The sequence below is a fragment of the Heptranchias perlo genome, chromosome 2 (assembly GCF_035084215.1).
Source record: "Heptranchias perlo isolate sHepPer1 chromosome 2, sHepPer1.hap1, whole genome shotgun sequence".
In the NCBI taxonomy this organism is placed as follows: Eukaryota; Metazoa; Chordata; class Chondrichthyes; order Hexanchiformes; family Hexanchidae; genus Heptranchias; species Heptranchias perlo.
Genome location: NC_090326.1, coordinates 100,602,307 through 100,616,214, shown reverse-complemented (window position 1 = coordinate 100,616,214; position 13,908 = coordinate 100,602,307). Strand labels below are relative to the sequence as shown.

General features: G+C 41.1%; 1 protein-coding gene across 2 annotated transcripts in view; it reads left to right on the top strand.

The window, feature by feature from the left end:
- Positions 1 to 677: 677 nt before the first annotated feature.
- The window catches only part of tmem245 (transmembrane protein 245), a 132,885-nt gene continuing 119,654 nt past the window's right edge, over positions 678 to 13,908 (top strand). For both annotated transcript variants that reach the window (XM_068005110.1, XM_068005103.1), the window contains exon 1: positions 678 to 1,272. In XM_068005110.1, the coding sequence (XP_067861211.1) occupies positions 694 to 1,272 (579 nt within the window). In that variant the 5' untranslated portion in view covers positions 678 to 693. The remainder of the gene's footprint in view (positions 1,273 to 13,908) is intronic.

Sequence of the window (13,908 nt, the reverse complement as noted above, 5' to 3'; positions counted from 1 at the left end):
GAGTACCTAGTGAGATTAAAGGGAAGATAAATTTAACCCAATGCACTCGTAATCCAAAACGCTCAAAACCGCAGACGAAAAATCTTCAATGTTAAAAATAATGGGCTATGTTTTTGCAGCAGCGGAAAACTGCCATTCTCACTCTGGAGTCAGGTCCAGGGGGGGAAGCGGTGAAACATCACTGGGGGTGGTTATTCGCGCCGCTTGGGTTTGACACTGCGAAGATTATAAATTCCATTGCAGCGCCAAACTTGTTTCAAAAAGTGCTTGGAGGGGGGGGGGGGGGGGTCCTTGCAGCTTCAGGGCACATTTCAAACTTTCCCAGAACTTATTTCCCACTCTGAAAAGAGTTACAATGTAACAGGCGGGAGCAGAGCCTGGCTCCAAACGCTGTGTACCTCAGCTTCCCCACCTGCGAAGACTGGACGTGATATTTAAAATAACCCAGCAGCCTGAAATAAACTTCTCCGGGACAAGTGCTGGCAGCCTCCTCTCACTCCATCTGCTGTTTCACGATCTTGGCTCAGATTTTTGAAATGTTGACACCGGCTGGCCTCGGCACCGCCTGCGAGGGATGCCGGGAGTTGTAGTTCCCTGTTCCCCGCCCCTCCCTCTTCCACCTGCACTGGAGCGAGACAGGGAACTACAACTCCCGGCATGCACCACCCACCGGGTTACTAGGCAAAAGCAAACATGGCAGAAGAGGAGACGGCCGCGGTGTCGGAGGGTAAACCTCCGCCCTCGCCCCCTTTGCTCCTCAGGTCGTCGAGTGTCAGCCTCTTCAGTGACTGCGTCCAACAAGGGGTCCAGCAGCTGCTGCCGCTCAAATTCGACAAGAACATCAAGCAGGCGTTTTACAACACGGGCGCGCTGATATTCGTGGCCATCTCCTGCGGCGCGGCCGTGCTGGTTTACTTTATCCTGGAGGCGTTCCTGCGGCCGCTGCTTTGGGCCGTGCTCTGTGGCACCTTCCTGCACCCTTTCAAGACCACCCTTACTAACCTGGTGAGGAAATGGCTGGGCGGCCTCCAGGACTCCCGCACGCCCATCGTCTTGGGCACCTTCATGTTGCCCATCTCCTTCATCAACCATGGGGTGGAGACGTTGGGCAGCCAGGCGCTGCAAAAGCGCAAACTGCTGCTTCTGCTGGCCATGGGCGCACCCGTCCTCTACCTACTCTACTGCTTCAGCACCTGGGTCGGACTGCAGCTGCTGCTCTGCCACACCGGGCACCTTATCTCCTTAGCGCTGGAGTATTTCAATACGTTGTGGGTAAGTTGGACAAGTCTAATTTCCTCTTTAAAATTAAGAAATGCTATATGGGATACCAGGGATTCATGTGCTCTCATGACCATGGACCTGTCATTTGTGAAAAGTAATTAGGAATTTGAATAGTGGGGATGCATGCATGTTCTGGAGTTCTGTTTGATTACTTTTGTGTGGGATTTCTCTCCAGAGATTAAGTAGGTGGGTTAGAGACAGTAGGATAGGTTCATCGTGGCTGGTGGAAAGAGTGGGCTTGATGAGCTGAGTGGCTATTTTTTTGTTCTATAATTTATGCTTATATACATATTCTCCTAATCTTGATCCTGAAATACATAATGCAGACTAAAGAAATCTATTTTCCAAATCTACCAAAAGAGTAAAATCACACAGTCCAAACTTTATTAAACATTTTCATATAGTTTTTGTCATTTGCACTGATGCCTGTTAACTTAGTGGATACGTGAATTGAGTGGTACGGTGTTATATGGAATTACATAGAATCTACAGCAGAGAAAGAGACCATTTGGTCTGAGTGGTCTGTGCCAGTGTTTACATTCCTCATGAGCCTCCTTCCGCTCTTAAATTTTCTCTTCCCATTCTACCTGTTCCTGTATCCTCTATTACATTCTCCCTCATGTATGAATCAAGCCTCCCCTTAAATGCATCAATATTATCTGTTTCAACCACTCCATGTGACAGCAAGGTCCAAATTCTCACCACTCTGTTTAATGAAATTCCTTCTAAATTCATTGTTTGATCTTTTACTGACTATCTTACATTTATGTCCCTTTGTCCTGGACTCATCCACAAATGGAAACAGTTTTTCCACATCCACCGTATCAAACCCCTTCATAATTTTAAAACCCTCTATCAGGTCTCCTTTTAGTCTTCTTTTCCAGAGAAAAGAGCCCCTGCCTGCTCAATTTTTTCTGGTAGCGTATCCTCTCAATTCTGGTTACATCTTACTAGAAAGGTCTCATATTTGATCTCTTGCTTTTGCTGAGTAAGATTATTTCAGTCGAGGTGGAGATACTGCAGTTGATCTCCATGCTCCTGGGCTAAGGAAAAGAACATCAGTCAAGACTGTTCCTGACTGTTATCCAATGATCCTTGCTATATGTGTGTATACATGTATGTCAAGTGAGGACAAGATCTGGCTTGGCTTTAGGAGCTTTGATCAGCTCTAGGGATCCCTCAATCCCTCAAGCCTGCTTGCATTTGCAGTCTCGACCAAGGCATAAAAAATGGCCATTAAATGACCAGAGGCTGTGAAACTGTATGCCAGCAGAGATAATCTTCTGGAGAGGCTAGAAGAAAATTGGCAAAAAATTGCATTGCTTGTGTGTGCAGAAATACTAAAATGTCCTTAATGTGCTGCACATATGACATCAATAAATAAAAGTGAGGTAAAATAGGTAATTACAGATGACTGCTATCACTTAACTATTCATTTCAAAGACTTTGTGCAATCTGCATACTAAGAATTGACAGTGTGATGTTTGTTAGCTCAAAGTATGAATTGTGTATTGAAGAAAAAGCTTACATAAATCTTTAACAGATTTACTCATTTCATGCTCTTTAAATCAAGTATCATCAAAAAGAAAAACTCTTATAGCTATGAGGTTGCATGCTTACAACCTGCTGTAATCTATGCTCTGTATTCAGATTATTTCAGGAACTGCCCTAATTATACTAGTACCAGCTCCAGTGCATGCTTAGACTGCTTGTTTTGCACTTGTAAATTAACACTTTTTTAACACATACGTGGAAGGAATTAGTAGGAAAAATATTTTGGGATTCAGGCTGCAAGACCTGTTGGCTGTTTTATAGTGGAAACAGTACTGCCTCTGAGGTGGTCTCATTTATCTAGGTTCTGATTTAGAACTCTGAACTTAGAGATAGATACAGGCAAACATAGGAACAGGAGTAGGCCATTCAGCCCCTTGAGTCTGTTCTGCCATTCAATGAGATAATGACAGATCTGTATCCTAACTACCTTTACGAGCCTTGACTCCATGTCCCTTAATATCCTTGGCTAGCAAAAATCTGTTACACTCAGATTTAAAATTATTAATTGAGCTAGCATCTACTCCTTTTTGTGGAAGAGTTTTCCATATTTCTACCACCCTTTGCAAGAAGAAGTACTTCCTAACTTCTCTCCTGAATGGCCTGGCTCTGATTTTAAGGTTATGTCTCCTTGTCCTAGACTCCCCCACCAACGGGAAAGGTTTCTCTCTACCCTATCAATTCCTTTCAAAATCCTAAAAACCTCAATCAAAGCACCCCTTAACCTCTATAGTCCAGGGATTACAAGCCTAGTTTATGTAATCTCTCCTCATAATCTCATCCCTGGAGCCCTGGTAACATTCTGGTGAATCTGCGCTGCTCTCCTTCAAAGGCCATTATATCCCTTCTAAGGTATGGTGCCCAGAGCTGTGCACAGTATTCCAGGTGTGGTCTAACCAGGACTTTTTGTATAGCTGTAGCAAAACTTCCTCCCCTTTATATTCTGGCTCTCTCGATATAGAGGCTAACATTCCATTAGCGTTTTTGATTATTTTTCTACCTGACCACTACATTTTAGTGTACATGGACCCCTAAATCTCTTTGGATCTCCACTGTTCATAGCTTTTTACCAGTTAAAAAATACTTGGATCTATTCTTTTTTGGTCCAAGATGGATGATCTCACACTTACCTGCATTGAAATCCATCTTGCCACAGTTTTGCCGACTCACTTCCACACTACTCACCGTGTCACCTATCTTTGTGTCATCTGCAAACTTGGATATATGGATATACGGCAAACATGAATGTTAATTTTCATCAGAGTTCAAACATAATCTGACTTCTGTTTACCATTAAAAATGTGTTATGATGAAAAAATCTTTTCTAGTACCTGCTCCAGTAATTGTGTGTTTTAATATTTCTACATTTGCATAAAAGAGAAGCTTTTTCAATAATCTTTATGCTACAGTGTCACAGGCTTTTGAAATTCAGTATTGTAATCATGGGAAGTTTGAATAATCCATAGGTTCATTGAGAATAACTGAAAGAAGTGAAAGCACAAACAATCTTACAGAAGCTGTATGTGGCTGCTTAATACGTGCAGCAGGATTTTGGGGAGGAAGCATCACAAAAGGGGAAAAATCTCTATCCATTTTATTCTAAGGGATGTGGAACAAAAGTAGATCCCTGAAAATGGAGGAAAACAATGTTTGGTACAGAAGCCTAAAGGCTAATATGATTTATTTCAAAAGATACAAGGAATAAAACAATTTAGGTCTTGGCACCATACAAAATCAGTTTAGGATAACTAAAATAAATGTTAGGAAGGGTAAAGTCACAATAGAAGTAGAAGGGTGGATTGTGGACAACAGCAAGATCAAATGCCATTTTTCATTCTGCATAAAGTGGACGGCATGTCAATTAAAATTCCACTCTGATCAAAAGCATGTGTTTCTGAATGGTGCCACCTTCACTGCAGTCAGTCTGTATTGATAACATTTGAACTTTTAACATGACAATAGGTTTTAGGTCCTTTCTAAATGGATAGAATCATCTTAGAAAATTTTATAGCTGTGATTCTCTTAAGATTGACCCAATTGTATTTGGTGGTATTGGCCATTTTTCTGTTACGTTAGGTGGTTGTTTGTAAAGTGTAATGCAGTGCTCACAGAGTTGATTTACATTGCCAGTTCAATAACAACTTGCATTTATATAGCATATTGTAGAAAAACATTGCAAGGCACTTAAAGGCATAATAAGAAAAGTCGCTGAGCCAAAGAAGGAGATATTAGGAGAGGCGAACAGAAGCAAAAAGGTGAAGTTTTAAGGAGGAGAGGGTGTTGGAGAGGTGGAGGGGTTTAGGGAAGGAATCCTGGAGCATGGGGCCTAGGCAGCTGAAGGCCCAGCCACCTAACAATTTGCCAATGGTGGGGCAAAGTGAGAGGAGGTGAAGGATGCATAAGAGGCCAGAGTCAGTAGAGTGTTCAGGGGGGGTGGTGGTGCTGGTGCTGGAGAAGGGTACAGAGGTAGGGAGGGGTGAGGCCATGAAGGGATTTAAACACAAGGATGAGAATTTTTAATTGGAGGCATTGGTACACTGGAAGTCAATGCAGGTCAGCAAAGAGAGGGGTGATGGGTGAGCGGGACTTGGGGTGGGATAGGATATAGGCAGTAGAGTTTTGGATGAGCTGAAGTTTACAAAGGGTGCGATGCTGGTCAGGACAACATTGTAATAGTTGAGTCTGCACGTGACAAAGGCATGTATGAGGGTTTCAGCATTGTCTCTGCTCACCTGTGTTTGTCCACATGCACAAAGCTTTAATTACTGGCATGCAAATATTGTTTAAATGTTGTTTTGGAGAAAGCCAAACTAACATTTTTAAAATGAAATTTAAGAAGTTTCTAGTTGATTTTTGCACTGGACTATAGTTATACTGCAATGTATGCAAATCCACTGTATGCCTAAGTTACTTCACCTGACATATAGTTCCACTATATGTTTTGTGTTAATGCAGAACTAAAATTGCTTGTATTGTTGCAAACATTGTAATGTTAACTGACCTATGAAAATGCCCTTGCCCACGTTTATGGATTTTGTGACTGCGGGAGACCCTGAACAGATCTCTGTGGAGCTCTTACTCACTGCTATGATTAGTGCATTTGCATTTGTTTTCTTTCCTCTCCCCCATAATTATGATAAATTTCTAATTTGATTTTTCTCCCATACCGTTGTCATTTATGGTGTGGCATCCTTCTGGGTCAGTTTATTTTGGTTTCTGTTCAGATGCAGATCAGCGCAGTCACTTGGTAGTGTAAATCCAACCAGATGCATAACTTTGAGAAAAAATAGAAATGGAAGGCAAATTGAATGAAGCAGAAAGAAAAGACTATTTGACAAATTGAATTAGAAGCAAAATGGGAGAAAAGGCAAAAAAATAAACAGAAATAGGGTTAAAAATATAAGTTGAAATAGAAATGAGTTATGCCAGTGTCTTGCTCTTTGTGAAAGAAGTGTCTGTCTTCCCAAGGAGACTCCTGAGAGCTTCCCCTTCACCAGTACATACATTACATTACAGTACTCCTATAGTAGGCAAAGTTATGATGGGAACTGCTGGAAATACAAAAGAACTTAATGGGTATTGTACAATAATTTTCATGCAAGGATCTCTGTAATGTGATGAGAACTTGTCACCTTGTTAAAATATTGTTACTGTTTCTTTTGCTTGCATATTAAAAAAATCTATGACCGATGCAACCTTAAACTGCAGTGACATAGTATGGTAGGCAAATGCAGAAAATAGATGCTCATCTAACATCTGTTATATGAGCTCCCACCATACCTTCACTGCTGTGTACACCAGACTTGCCCTCTGTTAAATTTCTCTCTGTTTCTGTGTTTGTGTGTAAATATCTAGTTTCTGCTTGTCATCTCCACAGTTTCAACTGACTGTATTTGTTAGACTTGCAGAAAATAAGTGTTGCACTTATATAAAGCTTTTGCAAATCATGTTGACGAAGCCAGAGTGTTGAAACAGTGGTTGAATATAATGTGGTTGCACACATTATATCCTCTACATTGTATCAGTTGGTGAAAGCATTCAACAAACAATCAACATGCTGACTGTGCCATCTATTAATCACAGGAGTTCAATTAACACACTAAAACCATTACACAAACTAGGGTTGTATTCCCTGGAAGTTAGAAGGTTATGGGGTGATTTGATCAAAGTTTTCAAGATATTAAGGGGAACTGATAAGGTAGATAGAGAGAAACTATTTCCAATGGTTGGGGAGTCTAGGACTAGGGGATATAGCCTAAAAATTAGAGCCAGGATTTTTAGGAGTGAAGTTAGGAAACACTTCTACATTTAAAGTGTGGTAGAAGTTTGGAACTCTCTTCCACAAATGGCAGTTGATGCTAGCTCAATTGTTAATTTTAAATCTGAGATTGATCGGTTTTTGTAAAGGTATTAAGGGATATGGGGCTAAGACGGGCATACAGAGTTAGGTCACAGATTAATCATGATCTCATTGAATGGTGGAATAGACTTGAGAGGCTAAATGACCTACTCCTGTTCCTTGCTCCTACAGCCACACACATACTTCAGTTTGCGACATGGTTCATAATAAAAGGGAACCAAAAAACTTAACTCATGGTTATTCCTATTACATTGCTTGAGTTTGTGTCAAACTATAAACAATGGATTTCTTAGTGAAGGGAAAACTAAAGGAATTTTACTGCGTACCTTTTATTGTGAAACAAATCAGTTGTGGGTACGGGAATTATTATTATGTAACGTAAACTTGAAGAACTTCCTGATGATTGACTGCAAATTGACAATGAATTTGTGGTAGGGAAGTCTTTCAGTTTGGGCATGATCACATCAGTGACATGGAGTGCACGGGCAGTTGACATAAAACCAGACTCAAGACTATATATATAAATATATCCCTTTAGTGATGAAAAGCCAATATTCTAAACCACACCATTGGGACTTCCCGACTGGATTGCTGTCCTGTTGCCTCAAGGTATCCATTTTTCTCTTTTGTAATAATAGGGATTATGGTAAATGCTAGTAATCTATGCTGAAATAAACCCCTATAGTGCATCTTTGTTGGCATTATTACCCTCTTATGAATGTTATACATGAGCACAATGCACAGGTCAGCCACCACTGGCAATAGTACTTTTCAGAAACAAAAGTGCTAAACTTCTGTTCTCTACCAAAGCAGATAACTAGCATTTTATGAATGCTAGTTGATCAGATTATATAATAGTTTCAGAAGTGATATAATTGTGCATAAATGAGGTAAGCATTTGCTTCCTGTTTACTGCCTGCTTCAGGTTTGAGATTCACTATTTCCTTTCAGCAATACTTTTCTCTTTTTGAATAAGGGAGGCATTGGGAATGCTGTTTGGAGGTATAGCTATCTCAGACTCAGCATGAAGGAAATGCTCTATAGCTGCTCTTAGCAATGGAGTGCTTTCTATTGCTAAGGATAGAAAAGCCCCACCTCTAAATAATGTTCTTTCTCTGGAACAGCCAAACAGCAATATTGCTGGAAGGAGGTGGCAACCTGCTGAAGGTTTCTCAGAGCAATGTTTGAGGAGGGAGAAATAATTATGTTTTGCTTTCCCCATTGCATGGTATTGAATAGTCCTCATTCATTATTCGGGTTCACATGTAAAGAATGGCTAGTTGGGCTGAGTAAAGTTCCACAGGTGTTTGTAGCTGTCCAATATTTTTATTCCAGGAGAGGAGGAATAAGGGGAAAAAATTGGGCAAAATGTCTAATCACAAAGTCCTGAAGGATCATGTTAACAGCACTGTTGGGATACAATTTAAAACATGGATGGCCAACCTTTCAAAGCTAAACAGCCAAAAAAAGAAATTAGGTCTGAAAGGGGGCCTCTGCCATCAGTTCTATAGAGGCTGGGTCATTTATGTTCATGAGTGATATGTAGCATGAGAACTATGTACGTGTAGTCGATAGAACTCCATCTTAAGGATCAACAAGGTCATCTATGTGCGGAACCACAAGAGATGGGTGAGATCCTAAATGAATATTTCACATCGGTATTTACGGTTGAGAAAGGCATGGATGTTAGGGAACTTGGGGAAATAAATAGTGATGTCTTGAGGAGTGTACATATTACAGAGAGGGAGGTGCTGGAAGTCTTAACGCGCATCAAGGTAGATAAATCTCCGGGACCTGATGAAATGTATCCCAGGACGTTATGGGAGGTTCGGGAGGAAATTGCGGGTCCCCTAGCAGAGATATTTGAATCATCGACAGCTACAGGTGAGGTGCCTGAAGATTGAAGGGTAGCAAATGTTGTGCCTTTGTTTAAGAAGGGCGGCAGGGAAAAGCCTGGGAACTACAGACCGGTGAGCCTGACATCTGTAGTGGGTAAGTTGTTAGAGGGTATTCTGAGGGACAGGATCTACAGGCATTTGGAGAGGCAGGGACTGATTAGGAACAGTCAGCATGGTTTTGTGAGAGGAAAATCATGTCTCACGAATTTGATTGAGTTTTTTGAAGGGGTAACCAAGAAGATAGATGAGGGCTGTGCAGTAGACGTGGTCTACATGAACTTTAGCAAAGCCTTTGACAAGGTACCGCATGGTAGGTTGTTACATAAGGTTAAATCTCACGGGATCCAAGGTGAGGTAGCCAATTGGATACAAAATTGGATTGACGACAGAAGACAGAGGGTGGTTGTAGAGGGTTGTGTTTCAAACTGGAGGCCTGTGACCAGCGGTGTGCCCCAGGGATCGGTGCTGGGTCCGCTGTTATTTGTTATTTATATTAATGATTTGGATGAGAATTTAGGAGGCATGGTTAGTAAGTTTGCAGATGACACCAAGATTGGTGGCATTGTGGACAGTGAAGAAGGTTATCTAGGATTGCAACAGGATCTTGATAAATTGGGCCAGTGGGCCGATGAATGGCAGATGGAGTTTAATTTAGATAAATGTGAGGTGATGCATTTTGGTAGATTGAATCTTGCCAGGACCTACTCCGTTAATGGTAGGGCGTTGGGGAGAGTTATAGAACAAAGAGATCTAGGAGTACAGGTTCATAACTCCTTGAAAGTGGAGTCACAGGTGGATAGGGTGGCGAAGAAGGCATTCGGCATGCTTGGTTTCATTGGTCAGAACATTGAATACAGGAGTTGGGATGTCTTGTTGAAGTTGTACAAGACATTAGTAAGGCCACACTTGGAATACTGTGTACAGTTCTGGTCACCCTATTATAGAAAGGATATTATTAAACTAGAAAGAGTGCAGAAAAGATTTACTAGGATGCTACTGGGACTTGATGGTTTGACTTATAGGGAGAGGTTGGATAGACTGAGACTTTTTTCCTGGAGAGTAGGAGGTTAAGGGGTGATCTTATAGAAGTCTATAAAATAATGAGGGGCATAGATAAGTTGATAGTCAAAATCTTTTTCCAAAGGTAGGGGAGTCTATAACGAGGGGGCATAGATTTAAGGTGAGAGGGGAGAGATACAAAAGGGTCCAGAGGGGCAATTTTTTCACTCAAAGGGTGGTGAGTGTCTGGAACGAGCTGCCAGAGGCAGTAGTGGAGGCGGGTACAATTTTGTCTTTTAAAAAGCATTTGGACAGTTACATGGGTAAGATGGGTATAGAGGGATATGGGCCAAGTGCAGGCAATTGGGACTAGCTTGGTGGTATAAACTGGGCGACATGGACATGTTGGGCCGAAGGGCCTGTTTCCATGTTGTAAACTTCTATGATTCTATGGTAAAGCATCTTAAACGTACTGTATATTAGTATACTCACTGACATTCTCACTGTAAACTATCTTACAACACCAGGTTATAGTCCAACAGTTTTATTTGAAAATCACAAGCTTTCGGAGCTTACCTCCTTCGTCAGGTGAGTGAGGTTCTAAAATCGCATAGCATATGTTAGGCTGGGAGAAGGATATTCAGCCACCGATCTTCGGGTAAGCGTTCTCCAAGGCGGCCTTCGAGACACACGACAACGCAAAATCGTCGAGCAGAAATTGATAGCCAAGTTCCGCACCCATGAGGACGGCCTCAACCAGGATCTTGGGTTCATGTCACGCTACACGTAACCCCACCAGCGGGAAAAAAAAGTTATCTGTTTTTAATACATCTGGACATTCTCTCTCTCTCTCTCTCTCTCTCTCTCTCTCTCTCTGCCTTTCGGGTCTCTTTCTCTCTTTGTCTGTGTCTGTGTAATCTGACCCATTGTGTATTCAGTATACTGGGATGTAATGTTTTCCGTGGCTAACCTGTCTGAACACCAACGACGCCTTTGATTGCTGTGACCGTCTCCCAGCCTAATATATGCTATGCGATTTTAGAACCTCACTCACCTGACAAAGGAAGTAAGCTCCAAAAGCTCGTGATTTTCAAATAAAACTGTTGGACTATAACCTGGTGTTGTAAGATTGCTTACATTTGTCCACCCCAGTCCATCACTGGCATCTCCACATCACTGTAAACTATGGCATGCTTCATTTGACAAAATTAGTAGGCAAAATTTAATTAATTTGTTTTTAAAATGTAATGTTCTTTCAAAAGCTTTCAAAAATTTAAACCTCAAATAACTAAAGGGGGAAGAATGTCTAGGGGAGTATTCTTTATTCCAAGTACTCCTTGTTTTATAGAAGATTATTTTTGCTAATTAGGTGTCTGGCATTCATGGACACCAATGATTGAGTATCCTAACCAAACTATTGAGGAATACATACAAGTAGAACTTCTGTTTGTTATGAAGTACACACCCTCTTCCTGGAGAGCACACCCCACCCCTTAACTAAGTCCAGAGAGCTTAGGTGCAGGTTGACATGAGCTACAGCATCCCCCAGGGTACTGTTTGAATTAGCCAGCTGGAACAGTGCAGCCTACCTGCACAAAGCACTAGTAAGCTTCTCATTAGTTGTTCAGCCAGGTCCGCCCTACTGTTAAGGATCTGGATTGTAAGGTTTCAGTAGCTGACTGGGAAGAATCCAGCACCCAGTAACAGGTTTACCCCCTTTCCACTCATTCCATTAATGAATCATTGACAGTGCCCTGGAATATTATTGACCTACCTTACTTGGGGGTTATCAGACACCCGAGTCTGCCACAGCAAAGTTGATTTAGTTCAGAATTTCTGTCACTAGGCATGCAATCATGAAGCCACCTTGACCAATCCATTTTATCTTTTTTTCTCGTCCCCCAACCCCCAAAATGACAGTCACTAGTTGATTATCATCTTGTAAAAGATAAAATTGCTGTAAATTTATTTGACAAACACTAATTTTCATCTTGGCATGAACATTCTTCACTAGTGAATTTAAAATAAAATTGCTGGACTATAACTTGGTGTTGTAAAATTGTTTACAATTCTTCACTAGGCTATTCCTCCCTCTCACCGGTGATGTTTGTTAATTATGGGAAAATCCCAGGCAGCAAATTCAAACTCGCCAAAGAGCTCTCTGAAGCCACCCACTCCTGGGAAATCATATTACAAGCTGGTAATTCTGTTTTTTCAAGGGACATCATTCCATATTCACCAACTCTTTCATTTGGGAGGTCATCAAGCAGTGGTTTCCTGCATTAGTAGGTCAGATCCCATGTCCACTGCTGTGCCATCCTTTGCAAGAAGTGGTAGCTGAGGTTAGTTTTTCCTCTATCATATGTGCAGTTCCCCACCCAGTAGCTTGGCATATATAATAGAATAAATATATCAATTGGGACTGGCAGGTTTTATAGTTTGTTATTTAAGGCTATGTGAGCAAAAGAAGGCAGTGAGGTTGTATGTATACCTGACTCGTCAGTTTGGTAATTACTAGCTGCTACTCACTGGATGCAATTTCACACTTGCCACCTCTTCTATTGACCTTGCTTCTTGTCCCTCCAGGCCACAGCTCCTCCATGCTACTGTTACCACCCAATCAGCAAGAGCTCTCTGCATGCCAGTGCAGGAGGGGGAGCCCCATTACAGGCAATTTGAGTGCAAACGAAAGAGCTGTATTTCAGGAATAGAAGAGTTGCATGTTGCTTATGAGACACTGGTTGGATGTTCTTGACCTTGAACATTATATTGAAAATTTAATGTACATTTGCTGTCAATGGAGGAATAAAATTAACCAACTAGAACTATATTCCTGTGGCGATCCAGCTTTTCTTCTCAACATGTTATAAAGTAGTTATCTGAGAACATTGGTTTGCATCTTGACAATTAGGCAACCAATTTCTTTGATAAAGTGGTGATGAGTTCTGGCTTAGAACTTTTCTATAATGGAAATATTATATTTTCATGTTGGCGTAAAGTTTGAAACAAAGATCTTAAAACTGTTAACTGGGGGTTAGGAAAGTGAATTCTGTTGCCAGCTTCTTGATGGGGATGGAAATTAAAAAGTGATTGTGACAGTTACGAATGAAGGCCTAAACAATGAGGGAATATATCCCCTTTAATTAATGTTATTTTGAAGTTGTTGAAGCTAGGATTTGGGCACATGTGCTCCTGGTGTTTTCTACATGGTGACCTCAAACTTGGCTATACTTTCAGACAGTTCCCAAGAGCAAATGATGCTCCTCAATCATACCTTTAGTCATCCTCTAAAGATAGTGATGATGTGACATCTTGAACACTGCTGTCTTGAATTCACTGGGACTTTTATAGCATGGTGCAAATACAAGTTAACGAAGACGCAGAACATTCACTAGGTAATGCATTTGTGTAACCCTCGCATATGATGCATAGCCAGTTATCAGCTGAATATTTTCTGTAGTCCCCCCAGTATGTACTCTTAGTACTAAAAAATTACCAGTTTAAACTAGTGCTTTTGATTGCATTCTATTATCAAAGGTTCTTTTACACACTGTAACGGAGGAATGATACATAGTGGTGCAAATCTTGGTGGATTGCTGCAATAAAATGTTACCTGATTCATATGATCTTGATTCCCACTAATTACCCGAATGGGTAATTAACAGATCTGAGGTGTATGCCCAACAATAAGGCTTTGCATTTAAAACAAAACAGGCATTTTTACAACAGAAGAGAGCTAAACCTACTATTTTAATGGCTCATTGTTCTAATTATGATTTTTTTAAAAACGTATTTTTCTAGTACACAACAGGCTATGCA